The following is a 15,804-nucleotide window of genomic DNA, read 5'->3' on the forward strand; positions in this document are numbered from 1 at the left end:
ATCTTTATCCCCAAAGAAGCGGCCACAGAAGCGAAGGTGACGAATGAAGAGTTCAACATTATAACATCAGAATTACCAGCCACTTCTATCCTAACTTGTCTAGTCTGCACATGGTTTCAGACCCATGGCAACGTTGCCTCTTAATTGACCTCAGAAATGGCCAAGAAAGCCATTAATTCATAAGCAATTAAAGATGGATTACAGCAAAACTCTCATTCCACAAAAGAATATTTAATAAAAATGATAATGTGACCTTCATTCAAACTGTTTCAAAATTTACAGATGGCATGATGGAAACAGCAAGCCATTAGTCCACAGTTGAGCTTATTGTGAATACTTAAAAGATTCCATTCCACCCTGTTGTGACCTTGCCCATGGTAAACAGAAGTCCAGGCCATGAGGGAAGCTTGGCAGCTTTAGCTGTGTGGTTCATGTCAGGCAGGGGAAACATGGGAAATGTTTGCTCTGAATCCCAAATGCCCATTGGAGGGACCTCCACCAGGGTCACTTTTTTACTCTCCTCCACCTAGCTACTCAAACCTGCCTGGCACCCCTTCACTCTCATTGGCTCCCAGCAGTCTGATCCTAATAATAACCCTGAACCCATCTGAAGTTCATTTTCTGGACTGTTTCTGCTCTCAATATGATATACTGATCTCAGTGTTAATTTGCCAAATATTGCTATGAGGGCAAGTTCACCCCTGATATTTTAGCCAAGCAATTAGGACACTTGGCAGTCTGTAAAATCTGGTCCTACACCTGACAAGGATCTGACTTTGCCTCCAAATTAAAGTTAAAAGGGAACTACGTTTGTGAAATATTACTTGACCTTTTCACTTTACTTGTTTCTGAACGTGGGGTGCATGCCATCTGTGTGGCAAATTTATGTCATGTCATATTAATAAAATTAGCATAGTTTATTTAGTTATAATTTTCTCAATATTTTTGATAGCTATTCAAACACAATGTGCCACTTACTTAATTCGATTCATAAGCAAATATGTCTTGTATGACAACGTTAAAGTTCAGGCCAAAGTAGAAAATAACCTAGTGTCTGGTTCTTTTATGTATTGATTAGTGTTAATGCAATCATTTGGAAATGCTCATTTACCTTTATTCCAGTGTGCCAATTTTAATATGTGTTTGTGACATCTGTAATAAGCAAGTGTAACATCAATGAAACTCTTATTGTTTCAGGGGGCTTTGCAGAACAATTTTATACGCAGTTTCATTCAGTCTCAACTGGATATTGATCTTGATAAACTTTTGGAAAGTTTACAACAATATGGTACAGTTTTTATTTTCTAAATATTTCTGCTGTGCCCTTTTATTTAGCTTTGTTTTAATTGCAATAACATGTTTAAATGTCATCCATATATATGACACACATACTTGTAGATTTTCTTTAGTCACTTCAGAAGAAAGGAATGCTGACTTTTCTACTTTCACCTTTCTTTTATTTTCATAATCTCTAGCATTATCTGCTGATTTGCTTTTTACTTTATACTCTCTATCCCTTCCTGTCGTGTTCTGTCTATCTATTCCCATATTCACAACTTAATCTTGTTCATTGTTGCTACACGTCGATTTATCCCATATTCCTAAATTTTGCCTTGCCCCAATTATTGAGTTTAAAATCCTCTCTATGTGTTTAGTTATGTGGCTCACTAGAACTCTTTCTTTTATTACATGGCTTGCCAGAACAATAGTTCAACAGAGTTCAGATATCAATTCCTAAAAATGCAGCCTCACTCTCCCTCTTTGTTCTACTGCCTCACAAAACTCTCGCAAACCAATCTTTGAGCCATGTATTAATTTTTCTAATCTGTTTGCCCAATGTCAATTTTCATGTGACTCAGTTAATAACCTAGAGACAATTACCTAAGAGAGGTTCTGCTTCTTACTTTGGTGCCGAGCTCTTATGCTGTCTATGTCATTGATACCCGCATGGATACAGTAACTGGATTTGTTATTTCTCACTGTGAGGCTCCTTTCCAGTTCCAAGCAGATATCCCAAATCCTGATATCTTTCAAGCAATATAGGATTGCTTGGATTATTGTTCTTTGCTGCAAAGTATGATGTCAATCGCCCTCATGATACCCTTCAATCACTACTTTGCATTTTAGTCCCCATACTTATTAAAGCTTTCTATTCCACAGTGCTGTGATCAGTGTGCTCATCCATCTTGCAGCCACTCTCCCTTGTCTTTGACCACTGACTGACTCAGAAGATCATATCCTAAGGGGTGAGGCTATTTCCTGGTAGAACATATCCAGCTATACCCCCCCCCAACCCCCCCAAACTTCTCCTTGATGTGTCACAGTGTCTGCAGTTTGACCGCCTAATCAATGACTTTGAACTGAAGCTCTTCAAGTCACAAACATTATCAATAGATTTATCCTAGGTGACACTAATGTCCTGTGCCTGCCATGTGGTGCAGCCATAATATTAGCCATGTTACCATCCTCAATATGTTTTAATTCACTGCATAATTATTTTACTCAGTTATTTATTTACTTTTTTCTGTATTTTATGACCTTTACCATCAGCTCCTTTACTATTGTAAAAATTAGGTGCAGAATAGACCTAGATTCTTCCCCTTTGATAGAGTGAGAACCAATTCCTATGTGTAAAAAAGTTATAAAAAGCAAAGGAACATATCTTTTCCCAACTCCCTTACTCACTAAATTTCCAAGGCCTTTTTAATTCAATGTCAGCATCAGCATATATATCTTTATGTACTAGCAGAGGCCTAAGGCAGGTAGCTTAACTTTGATTTGATTTAATGTGTGGTAAATGTAAGATTTTATTATGCAGAAGTGATCATTTTAAACTGGTGATTGGGTATTAGAGTCATCCATAGCTCAAACATTTCTGAAGTGTTACGTGTATTAATTGTTATAGATACTTCTTCCATTCTAAAAGTGAATGTGGGGAAAGCTTATCATATGAATTGCAACAAGTATTATCACATAATGTTACAATACTTTCTGTTATCAATAAGTATTAGGTCCTCTTACATAACTTACAAGTTTCATTTGAAATAGACTGTAGATTTTTTATATTACAATTTATGTATACAAAATTCAATAATGTTCTACTTTTTTTCCATCAAATTCAAAGCTTCTGTGCCCTTTCTAAAGGATATTTAATGTATAGCCATTGTGCTTTATCAATAATTAATTAGTAAATTGAAGTCTTAAACAATTGAAGCTACCTAAATTGGATTCTGTTCTCTCCTTGTCATTAAAATCCTCCATTAAGCACGAGGAGATAATTATTGTGGTCAGGAATATGGATCTGAATAGGATAAGCCAACTTCTCAACTAAATGATTGACTATCTATCAAATAAAATTATCAACTTTGATAGTGGCATGTCTTAGTTCACAAATGCACCACATGGTGGGGTACTAAACCACAAACACTAGAATGATCTTCATTCTGGGGCATCGGTGATTACGCAATCATCTCAGACACTACTGTTAATCTGAATGGCTTTATGTTGGGGAGAGAAAAGGCAGCTACCACCTCGGTGTGATCACAATTGCAAAAAAAATCTCTGTTGATATAATCTGAAACCTGGATTGATTATCAGTGGTTTTGTATCCTTTATGGCAAAATATCCTGTATGCACTTATTTATTAGTTTCACAATTTGGAATGGGCAATTGACTCTGTACTGAAGGCATGTGAGGAGGAAGCAAGTCAGTAGACAAGAATAAAAATAATAATGATCTTTTAAATTAAAGTTTGAAAACTTTACATTTTTTCAGAAGAAACAGTCACCAAAGCAATGGAAGATCCAGTTGTACAACAGATCACTGTCCTCTCACAGTTGATGGTGAATGTTTCATCCTGCGTGTTACTAGACCGCTTTAAACAGCTAGAATCTAAGGAAGAACTGGAGAAGAAAGTACAAGAACTAATGGAAAAAAACACATTCCTAGCAAGTAAGTGTTTGCTACCTAAGAGTCACATAGCACAGAAACAGACCCTTCAGTCCAACTCATCTGCACCAACTAGACATCCCAATCTGATCTAGTCCCCATTTACCAGCATATGACCCCATATACCTCTAGACATTTCCTAAATATGTACTCATCCAGATGCCTTTTAAATGCTGTAATTGTACCAGCCTCCACCACTTTCTGTGGCAGCTCATTCCATGCACACACCACCCTCTGATTGAAAAAGTTACCCCTCAGTTAGGCAGCATGGTGGCACAGTGGTTAGCACTGCCACCTCCCAGCACCAGAGCCCCGGGTTCAATTCCCACCTCAAGCGACTGACTGTGTGGAGTTTGCACATTCTCCCTGTGTCTGCGTGGGTTTCCTCTGGGTGCTCTGGTTTCCTCCCACAGACCAAAGATGTGCAGGTCAGGTGAATTGGCCATGCTAAAATTGCCTGTGGTGTTAGGTGAAGGATTGCAGGTCGGTGTGGACTTATTGGGCCAAAGGGCCTGTTTCCACACTGTAAGTAATCTAATCTAAATATTTTGCTTCTCATCTTAAATCTATTACCTCACCATCTGAATATAAATATGTACACCATATATCATCCAAGAAAAGGTTTGTGTCTTACATTTCAGCCTAAAGTTAAAATTTTAAGTATTTTTGACGAAGTGGCGTTTGGATCAAATTACTTAGAGGATTTATCGCTGTCAGACCTAACAAGGTTTCTCACTGCATATTGCCAAACTTGCCTCATTAACTACTGTCCCTGCCTCCAAAGCATTGCTCTCTCCTGATCGTACCACATGCTGTTCTTAGACCAATTCGCCGTTCAGCGGATATCTACCAAATGACTGGCATCCCTTTGCACTGCACTGTATTTAAATGGCCACCATTCTCCCATAGAAACATTGCCAATCTGGTGTTGTCCCTCACCAGGAACATGATGGGACAGTAGCTGACACACTATCATGGCTGATTTCCCCTCACAAATAAAGGCCCGTTCTCTCACCATTGTCGCTGTTTAACAATCAGTCCCCATGGATTACCTGTCCTTAGCTGCATTCAATCTATGCACCTTCTCCAGCTCTGTCCTTCATATGAACTGGAGACCTGCAATTTGTCATTGTCCTGTAGGGGAATATATCATACAGGCAAGCAATCGGACAACTCCAAACATGAGCTTTTATTGACAGTCAGCAAAAATAACCAACAGAGGCTGCAGTTCAGCCCCACAATGGCAAACTAAATGCTGACATCATGACCAGTGATAATCCATCATTGTCTGCTCTCATCAGCTGGAAGCGCGTATGAATCAGGTCATGTTAGGCTTGAGGCATCTAGTGTAACTGAGCTCTGTCATTCATCATCCTACCCACTCCCTTGCCCTCCTTGTCCTTTTTCTCAACAGACTGCTCTTGTTCCCCTAGCTGCTCTGCATCTAGCACATTACCTTGTAGCCTACTCCACTCGTGCAGACCATTGTACAGCAGAATGGCGTAACACACTCTGCCTCGATTATACTGGAGGGCCTCCCAAGACTGGTCCCTGCAGTGGAACCATACGTTCAGCAGCACTACCATCTGCTCCATCACAGACCTGCTCATATTACGTGCACCAACTTGGTAAAGGTGCCACATAGACTGAGGGACCAGTGTGTTACATCAGAAAAGTTATGCCAGCTATGCTCTGACCCCTTCCCATTGCAGATTCACTTCAACCATTCAATTCTTTATTGTATTCAGTGGCATACATGGTCATATTGTAGGATTCATTTTGAAGTGATATTTCCCTCTTCTTACAGCATCCTTAGAAGATCCACAAGGGATGAGATGCTTTTGGACAGCATTCATCCCCTTTCAAGTCACTGCTGTGAATATCACTGAGATGCCAATGTTTGATATGCAAGTGCCATTGGCAAAGTGCAATTCACGTTCGAACAGCATTTGATCCCAAAAATCATTCACTCCCACATACATTGCAAAAGTAGACATTGGGCCACTTCAAACTGATGCAGGAAGCCTAGTGATGGGAGATAAGGAAATAGCAGGAGAACTTAACAAGTACTTTGCATCAGTTTTCACAGTGGAAGACATGAGTAATATCCCAAAAATTAAAGGGAGTCACGGGGCTGAGTTGAATATGGTTGCCGTTATGAAAGAGATAGTGCTAGAAAGGTTAAAAAGTCTTAAAATTGATAAATCTCCTGGCCCCGATGGGATACACCCTAGAGTTCTGAGAGAGGTGGCTGAGGAAATAGCAGAGGCATTGGTTGAGATCTTTCAAGAGTCACTGGAGTCAGGAAAGGTCCCGGATGATTGGAAGATGGCTGTTGTAACCTCCTTGTTCAAGAAAGGATCAAGACAAAAGATGGAAAATTATAGGTCAATCAGCTTAACCTCGGTTGTTGGTAAAATTCTAGAATCCATCATTAAGGATGAGGTTTCTAAATTCTTGGAAGAGCAGAGTCTGATTAGAACAAGTCAACATGGTTTTAGTGAGGGGAGGTCATGCCTGACAAACCTGTTGGAATTTTTTGAAGAGGTAACAAGTAAGTTAGACCAGGGAAACCCAGTGGATGTGGTCTATCTAGACTTTCAAACGGCCTTTGATAAGGTGCCACACGGGAGGCTGCTGAGCAAGGTGAGGGCCCATGTGTTCGAGGTGAGCTGCTGGGATGGATTGAGGATTGGCTGTTTAACAGAAGGCAGAGAGTTATAATAAAAGGTTCTTTTTCAGAATGACAGCCGGTGACGAACAGTGTCCCACAGGGTTCAGTGTTGGGGCCACAGCTATTCGCATTATATATTAATGATTTGGATGAGGGGACTGGGGGCATTCTAGCGAAATTTGCCGATGATACGAAGTTAGGTGGACAGGCAGGTAGTACTGAGGAAGTGGGGAGGCTACAGAAGGATCTAGACAGGTTGGGAGACTGGTCCAGGAAATGGCTGATGGAATTTAACGTGAGCAAGTGCGAGGTCTTGCACTTTGGCAAAAAGAATAAAAGCATAGACTACTTTCTAAATGGTGAGAAAATTAGTAAAGCCAAAGTACAAAGGGATCTGGGAGTGCTAGTCGAGGATTCTCTAAAGGTAAACATGCAAGTTGAGTCCGTGATTAAGAAAGCGAATGCAATGTTGTCTCTTATCTCAAGAGGGTTGGAATATAAAAACAGACATGTGCTATTGAGACTTTATAAAGCTCTGGTTAAGCCCCATTTGGAATACTGTGTCCAGTTTTGGTCCCCACACCTCAGGGAGGACATACTGGCACTGGAACGAGTCCAGCAGAGATTCACATGGATGATCCCTGGAATGGCAGGTCTAACATATGAGGAACGGCTGAGGATCGTGGGATTGTATTCGTTGGAGTTTAGAAGATTGAGGGGAGACTTAATAGAGACGTACAAGATAATACATGGCTTGGAAAGGGTGGACGCTAGGAAATTGTTTCCGTTAGGCGAGGAGACTAGGACCCGTGGACACAGCCTTAGAATTAGAGGGGGTCAATCAGAACAGAAATGCGGAGACATTTCTTCAGCCAGAGAGTGGTGGGCCTGTGGAATTCATTGCCACGGAGTGCAGTGGAGGCCGGGACACTAAATGTCTTCAAGGCCGAGATTGATAGATTCTTGTTATCACAAGGAATTAAGGGCTACGGGGAGAACGCTGGTAAGTGGAGTTGAAATGCCCATCAGCCATGATTGAATGGCGGAGTGGACTCGATGGGCCGAATGGCCTTACTTCCACTCCTATGTCTTATGGTCTTAAATAGGCAAAGACATGATCAGAAATCAATCTTAGCTGGGGTTTGCAATATACTTCAGTGTCCTAGCAACCAACAGATGTGGATCTGTGCTCTTATCAATCAAAGGAACTCTTAACTCTACCTACCTGAAAATTGTTTCAATGAATTTCCAGTTGCATTTAACATTTAAAGAATGACATGGTACACCAGGAATCCCATCTGGCAGTAGACTAGGGTGAGCAGTAATTTAGGTTGGATGCTCTATAAAGCAGACTCTATCAACCCATTACCAAATAAAATTATGATTTAGAGACAATAGGTATTTTATGGGCGGCACGGTGGCACAGTGGTTAGCACTGCTGCCTCACAGCGCCTGAGACCCGGGTTCATTTCCCGACTCAGGCGACTGACTGTGTGGAGTTTGCACGTTCTCCCCGTATCTGCGTGGGTTTCCTCCGGGTGCTCCGGTTTCCTCCCACAGTCCAAAGATGTGCAGGTCAGGTGAATTGGCCATGCTAAATTGCCCGTAGTCTTAGGTAAGGAGTAAATGTAGGGGTATGGGTGGGTTGCGCTTCGGCGGGTCGGTGTGGACCTGTTGGGCCGAAGGGCCTGTTTCCACACTGTAAGTCTAATCTAATCTATACTTTACTTGGTATTTGCTTAGCCATATTCTGCAAATATGTTTCATATAAATGGGTACCTTCGATAGAGAGAGTTTTTAAATTTCTTGGATTTGTGTTAATGGCAGTTGCTCTTTCTGATTTTCAAACTACCTGCCTTTTTTTTTTCCCCAACATCGGATCATCTCATTGGTTCAATATTGGCAAAGCAATAAGTTCAAACTCGATTGGTTTTTAGTATCCTGGGGCATAATTACTAACATTAGATTAGATTCCTAACAGTATGGAAACAGGCTCTTCAGCCCAGCAAGTCCACACCAACTCTCTGAAGGGTAAACCCACGCAGACCCATTTCCCTTTGACTAATACACCTAAAACTATGGACAATTTAGCATGGACAATTCACCTGAGTTGCACACCTTTGAATTGGGGGCGGAAACCCACGCTGACGTGGGGAGAATGTACAAACTTCACACAGACAGTCGCCCGAGTCAGGGATCCCTGGTGCTGTGAGGCAGCAGTGTTCACCACTGAACCACCATGCTGCCCCAAATTTAAACTGATTGGTTCAATTCAAATTGTTGTCAAAACAGCAACCAATTCAGGTATCCAGTTCACAGCCAAATGTTCCATAATTTCAATTTTCCAGCACATTCTGAGACTGCTATCTAGTCATATGACACATGTGCTTGTAAGCTCTCAGCGCAGAACAGCAGTCACTCTCTCTTAAAGGTAAAGTACGCGCTTTCAACTTCAAACAAGATACCTCTATAACAGTTCAGATAACACAAAAAAAATAAAATTGCTGGCCCCAAAGCAAATCCTTCTATGATTACTCAAGAAGAATAGCTGAAGCCTTCTGTAGTTAAACTGTAGCTCCCAATAATCAAAGTCAGCCAAATTGGACATAGCTGATTAAAATGTGGGTAAATCTAAAAGATTTTGTCCAAAACTCTTACTAACCTTATTAAGAACACTGTGATTTGGCTGAAATGTAACTTCTCTATTGGTTTTGATTGTGAACCTGAATTGGGCTGACAGGTCCTGATCCTTTATTGGACTACAGTAAAGTCTCTGATTGTGTTCTCTTTTTATGATTATTCACAGCACAATATCACAAGCACATCACTTGTTGTCATCCTGCTGAATTTCCCAGTGTTTAGCTGCTACTTATTTTTAGTTTATTCAATGGGAGGAGATTTAAGGAATAGCTCTTTTACCCAGAGTATGATGGGGATCTGAAATGCATTGTCTTGAAAGAGGGTTCAAATGGGAAACTCACAAACTTAAAAAGAATGTTGATGAGCATTTGAAGTGTCATAACATTCAAGGCTATGGGCCTAGCGTGGGAAAGTAGAACTAGTATACATAGTAGAGTATTTTTGGTGGGCTGAAGGGCCTCTTTTGTACTGTATGATTGTAGGCAGGATAGCAGTCACACACAGTTCTCATGTTATTTCCATTGGAGAGAGTAATTCCATTACGTGGCGAGAGTTTCCTGACCTCTAAATCTTGGGGAATGTAAATTCTTTACTCCTTGACAGGAATGAATGGTCCTGTTTGACAACCATAGTCTGACATTTGTTGATGATTGAAGTGATCTCAATTTCTTAATTGACTAATACGATGGTGGTTCTCTTGTAGCACTGTTTATGATCCAGTTTCTCAAATGCATCAATCCTGCTGTGATATTTGAATTAACCCCTTTCTGCACAGCCTGCCTCTGTGTATTTATGCTGAGATGAAGCGATTATTCGCAGCACTTATATCTGTATTTTTTTCTGAGGTTTTTCATGCCTTGTAATGGAGGGGGATTCTGATCGTACCAGACATAACATAACGCACTACACTTCTCCATATTAGTCATGGGATCTTTTTACGTGCACATAAGGCAGCCAATGTTGGTTGAACGTTTTATCCAAAACAAAAAACCTTCAGCTTTGATTTTTATGCTCAGTCCTGGAGTGAGTCTTGAGCCCACAACCTTCTGACTCAGAAGTGAATGTGCTGCCAAACTGAGCCAGGGCCAACAGTTGTCACAGCTCACCCTGAGGTGATACAGCAGTTCGTTTTGCTTGAGAAGAGGTAGTTACCAATCTAAACAATTTATGAAGTACAAAGGTGACATCTACTGTACAAATGGGGATCCTGCCACTTTGGAAATAGTCTGTTTTCTCAGCAGTTGCCTCTTACAGGAAGTGTTGAAAATGTGGTGCTGGAAAAGCACAGCCAGTCAGGCAGTATCAGAAGAGCAGGAGAATTGACATTTCGGGTTGCTCCTTCCAAACAAGGTCTGCATAACCTGTCTGATGTAGCTGTCAATTAGCAGCGAACCAATTTCGGCTGGTAGGATTAGAAGGTGTGAAAGATAAACTGTTATCTACTTGCAGACCCATCCCTGTATAGAATGCATGTGCTTTCTATAAGATGGCAGTCATTTTTTGAAGCTGATGGAGGAGGTAGCCTTCGTGTGAAACGTGTAGATTAGTGAATCAAGATTACTAAATTCATTTATTCCTATAGTGTCACAGGAGGGCAAGTTCACATCATGATTAAAAACTAAAGATTCAGCTCTGATGGATTGACCCCTGGGGAGTGAGGGGTGGGGTATAGATGACATTAGATACTCTACAGCTAATGACTGTGTTGTTCTAAAACTTGATTGAAGGTTGGGATAACAGCCAACCATCACTGATTTCCCCCACTATCCATATCTTGGGGGTTACCATTGACCAGATCTGAACTGGACTACCAAACAAGTACGAGATCATGTCAGATGTTTGGAATTCTGTGCTGAGTAATTCATTACTTGACTCCCCAAAGCCTGTACACTATCTGCAAGGTACAGTCAGCAGTGTGGTGGAATACTCTCCATTTGCCTGAATGATTGCAGCCTCGGTCACACTAAAAAAATCTTAAAACCAGCCAGGACAAAGCAGTTTCTTTTTTCAGGATTGCACCCATCACCTTCCACATTAGACATTCACTCCCTTCATCGCCAATGTCCAGTGACATCAATATGCACCTGCTTAAAGCCGCACCGCAGGAACTCAGTAAGGTTCCTCTAACAGCAGCGTCTAAACCAGTGGACTCTACCACTTCGAAGGACAAGAGCAACAGATGTGTTAGACCATCAAAACAGCAAATTATTGTCCAAACCAACAGCATCCTGACATGGAGTTATGTCACCTTTCTTTCTTTGTCACTAGCTTATAATCCTGGACTTGCTGTTTAACAGCAGTGAGAGTGTCCCTCTGTACTGAGGATTGCTGCAGCTCCAGAACAACAAATGCTGGCCCAGCTAGCAATGCCCACATCCTTCATCAAATGTAATAAAAATGACAATCCCCAATCGTCTTTGAAGTAAATAAACAACTGAACAGTCTTTGTAGCTGGCTACACCCTCAACCTGTTATCCTCCACAAGTTTTCAACAGAGGTAACAGCTTCTCTTTGAAAAGCTCAATCTAACTCTTCATTCAGATCGGAATATTTTATAGCCTGTTCTCCTAAGATCACCGGGAGTGCTTTCATGCCGTCTAGTAATGAGGACACTTGTGCAATAAAAATGGTCTTTGAAGCCATCTCTCAATATGGCAGTGTTTACATACCATCAGGACTCATTGAAGCAATGCAGTCCACAATATCAGGAAACAAGCCATGTCTGACAACCTTACTATGAGAAACCACTGATCTTGAAATCACAATCCCTTAAATGAACATCAGCAGCTTCTCTGTGCTCATGTTTCAATCCGCATTGAATCATGCTGTAGAAGCATGAGAGTTAATGTGAGAGAACTTCATTCAAGCACCGGGGAAAATTGTTAGACTGTCTTTTCCATAAGAGTACAAAATTATAGGGTTGAAATCTTTTTGTGCTGTTATTTGCTTCGATAGGAAATGAAAATTGTCTACATTATTAAATGATGATCCACTGTGTAGTTATACAAAATAGAATCCACTATACACTGACAAGGGACCTCTGTTGTTACTTTTTACTTTCATTTTAACTTTCATCATCAATCTTCTCCCTTTCCATTAGCATTTTCGTCATCCACTGGTGGTTCTTGAAAACTTTCTATACCTCTGACTTACAAGTATTTTAAGCGCATATTATTAAGATGAGAGGAGAAAGATTTTAAAAAGCAGTGAGGAGCAACTTTTTTACAGAGAGTGGTTTAATGTGGGGAATGAACTTCTAAAGGAAATGGTGGATGCGGGTACATTTACAACGTTCAAAAAACATTAGATAAGTATATGAATAAGAAATGTTTGGAGGGATGTGGGTCAAGTGCAGGCAGGTGGGACTGGTTTAGTTTGGGATTGTGGTCGGCATGGACTGGCTGGGCTGAAGGGTCTGTTTCCATGCTGTATGACTCTATGATCTATAACTAGCTTTTCTCACTTTAAATGCCTTCGTTTTAATTGGCTACTCTCCTTGAGTGTCTTTGTTAATCATGGGTAATTCATCCTTCTTGTCAAGTCCTTTTCGGCTGAAATAATTTTTGCTGAGCAGAATGAACTATCTGTTTAAATATTAGCCATTGCTCATCCACTGCCTTTCCCCTGAGTCAATTTCCCCAGCCTGCATTGCACAACTCTTTCTACTTCCTCTGTAATTGCAGTGTTTTTAAGTTAAGGACATTGGTTTTGAGACCTAGCTTGTATTTCCCAAAAAAATACTGTGTTTATAATAATTTCATTACTTGGATAATAAAATACAATACCAATTCTTAAAAATGTCCAATAGTCTTGCACTTTTCATGTGCAAAGATATCAATGCATCAAATTCTATCGCTTCTAACAGAAAAATTCTTACATTAACTTTACATTATGTAAAGAACATGACAGGTGCACATTCTTAACAGTGTGTTTTCATGAACAGTCAGACAGCTTTTTTTTTCCATGAGCTTTAAAACCCTGACATGGAGCCAAACTAATTTTCCAAGTCTTCAATGGCTAGGAGTGAGACTGACTAAAGAATTCTCCTACAGGACATTTGCAGACTGGCTGCTTCTAGACTTACCAACCATATAGAGCAGTGGCAGGCTGTCAAAGCTGCTCGCTTGAATGGAGTGTTAGCAGCTCTGTGATTCCCTCCCACCGGGAGAAGAGGGCATTGGGAATTAGGGAACATGAAGGCACCTCAACATCGAGGAGCCCTTGCTGGCATGCTCATTAGTGAAGAAATAAACATGAGCACGTCCATCAGGATATTAGGGAAACCCTGCTGCTGGATCATATCTTTTATTAGGCAACAAAGCCTTTAACTTGATGTCCCTGACAGTCTCCCATCTGTGGAACAGGCAACTCGATGGTGGGAATGCTGCACTGGTAGCAAACTTCTGACAAGGCTGTAGTTAAATAGCCTTTAATTAGGGCACTTGACTGTCTGCCCCCTTAAATCAAAATCATCAAATCCAATCGCCAGCTCACTCTTGGGCAAATTCCCTGATCTTTGAATTGTGCAAAAGGGCCCTCACCCTTTATTTTCCCCAGGTCCCCAACTCGAAGCCTGCCATCACAGGACCAGGCAATTTCAGCCCAAAGTATTTTATTATTTGAATCTCAGGATCAAAAGTCTCTGGACATGGAAGGAGGACATTTGGCCTATCATATCTGCATCAGCTCTTCAGCTGCATTACCTAATGCCAGTTTCCTGCTTTATCATCGTACTCTCTCACGTTATTTCTATCCAAATAATCATCCAATGCCCTCATGAAGTTCTTAACTGAACTTGCCTTGACCACAATTTCAGACAGTGCATCCCCGACCCAAAGCACTTGTCGTGTGAAAAAGGTTTTTCTCGTATCATATTTACTCCTGTTGCAATTCACTTTAAATTTTTGGCCTCTGGTTCTTGATTGTTTATATGTAAATTTGTGTAAATTTACACAAATATAACTATTTTACATTGTACAGCCCATATGGTCAGTCAAATGTATTAGGTAGAGCACAGACATTTGTTAAAAATGAACAGTCATAATCATTTCTGAGATTCGTATTATTGTAGAACTGATTTTGATGTAGTGCAGACAGAAGAGATCAATGAAGAAAACTAGAAAAGCAAATAGTTTCCGCTTTCTTGAATCACATGATAGATGTCGGGAATCATTTGCAATAATAATTGGTCACTGAATCAATCTGTGTCAATATTGTTGAATTTTTCAGCCAAATTTTGTGAATTCACCAGCATTAAATGGGGCAATGACAAACATGAAATATTGCATTTTTCAGATTCTTGACATTCAATGAAGCATTTTTTAAAATGCACCACCAATACTGCATTAATCAGGATAACATCACAAAAGTGTGATCTCCAGCTTAAACAAATTGTCCCCTCATAACATTTCTATCCTTCGCTTGATGTCAAATTTTCCATTAACTGCCTTGAGACATTTTTTGCTGTGATAAAGCTGCTTTGTCAGTCTGTTCAGTACCTATTGCGGTTGTTGCTAAATGCAGTAAGATCAGCTATTTAAACCAGCTTGTTGTAATCTGCTGTTATTGTTCATACCCTTCTGTCATTTGTGTTGCTGGTTAAAGCACAGCAGGTCAGGCAGCATCCAAGGAATAGGAAATTCGACGTTTCGGGCATAAGCCCTTCATCATGCCCGAAACGTCGAATTTCCTATTCCTTGGATGCTGCCTGACCTGCTGTGCTCTAACCAGCAACGCATTTTCAATTGTGATCTCCAGCATCTGCAGACCTCATTTTCTACCCTTCTGTCATTTGCCAAACTCTGATGCAATACAGTTGATAGCCCGAAAGGATTGATATATATATATATTATATATATATTTACACAATGAATTACCTTTATGCACTATTGTGTGCCTTTTCATTGTGACTTAACTGAGAGATTGAAGACTTCACTATTTTGAAGTTTTTTAATCATTGTGTATCAGTGAGATAAAAATAATTTACTAATTTATTGCCACTTTATATGTGGATGTGGGAAAATTTTTAAAACCACTGGTGCAATGTCTGTATTTCAGTGGTCTTCAAATTGTGCCCTGGGTATATTGTTGTGTGTGCATTCCCACATTGAGACAGAAGGCAGGATAGACTTGGAAGGGTGGGGGCAGATGGGGGTTGCAAATTCGGACTTAGACTCAATGATGCAAATTGTTTGAGGATTTTGTCAAACAACACCTTTCCTTCTAGTCCCACAAGCAATAAACTTTTAAAAATATTAGCATGCTCAAAGTGACATCCAAGTGTTTCTCTGCTTGCTACAATAAGCTTTTTCTCCTTGATTGTGAAAACTGCACTCAGGAGGTCAATAACTGATGGGCACATTTTGTGTCTGGGTTTTTTCATTTAGAGGTTTCTCTGAAAATTTCTTCAGATAAACTTTGGCATCAAATTGATGACTGAAGTATTGCTTGGTTTTCAGCTGTGTTCTGCACACTTTTCAAATGAGTATTTGTTAAAAATGACAGTTAAAAATGATCAAAATGGTTACATTCCAGTGTACCTG

At 40.4% G+C, this 15,804-nt stretch overlaps 1 protein-coding gene across 1 annotated transcript in view; it reads left to right on the top strand.

Annotated features, from left to right (window-relative positions):
• The window catches only part of LOC132815730 (ATP-binding cassette sub-family A member 13-like), a 165,021-nt gene that overhangs the window by 41,069 nt on the left and 108,148 nt on the right, over positions 1-15,804 (top strand). The window contains exons 12-13 of the mRNA XM_060824832.1: positions 1,198-1,288; positions 3,775-3,951. Of these exons, the coding sequence (XP_060680815.1) occupies positions 1,198-1,288; positions 3,775-3,951 (268 nt within the window). The remainder of the gene's footprint in view (positions 1-1,197; positions 1,289-3,774; positions 3,952-15,804) is intronic.

The sequence above is a fragment of the Hemiscyllium ocellatum genome, chromosome 5 (assembly GCF_020745735.1).
Source record: "Hemiscyllium ocellatum isolate sHemOce1 chromosome 5, sHemOce1.pat.X.cur, whole genome shotgun sequence".
In the NCBI taxonomy this organism is placed as follows: Eukaryota; Metazoa; Chordata; class Chondrichthyes; order Orectolobiformes; family Hemiscylliidae; genus Hemiscyllium; species Hemiscyllium ocellatum.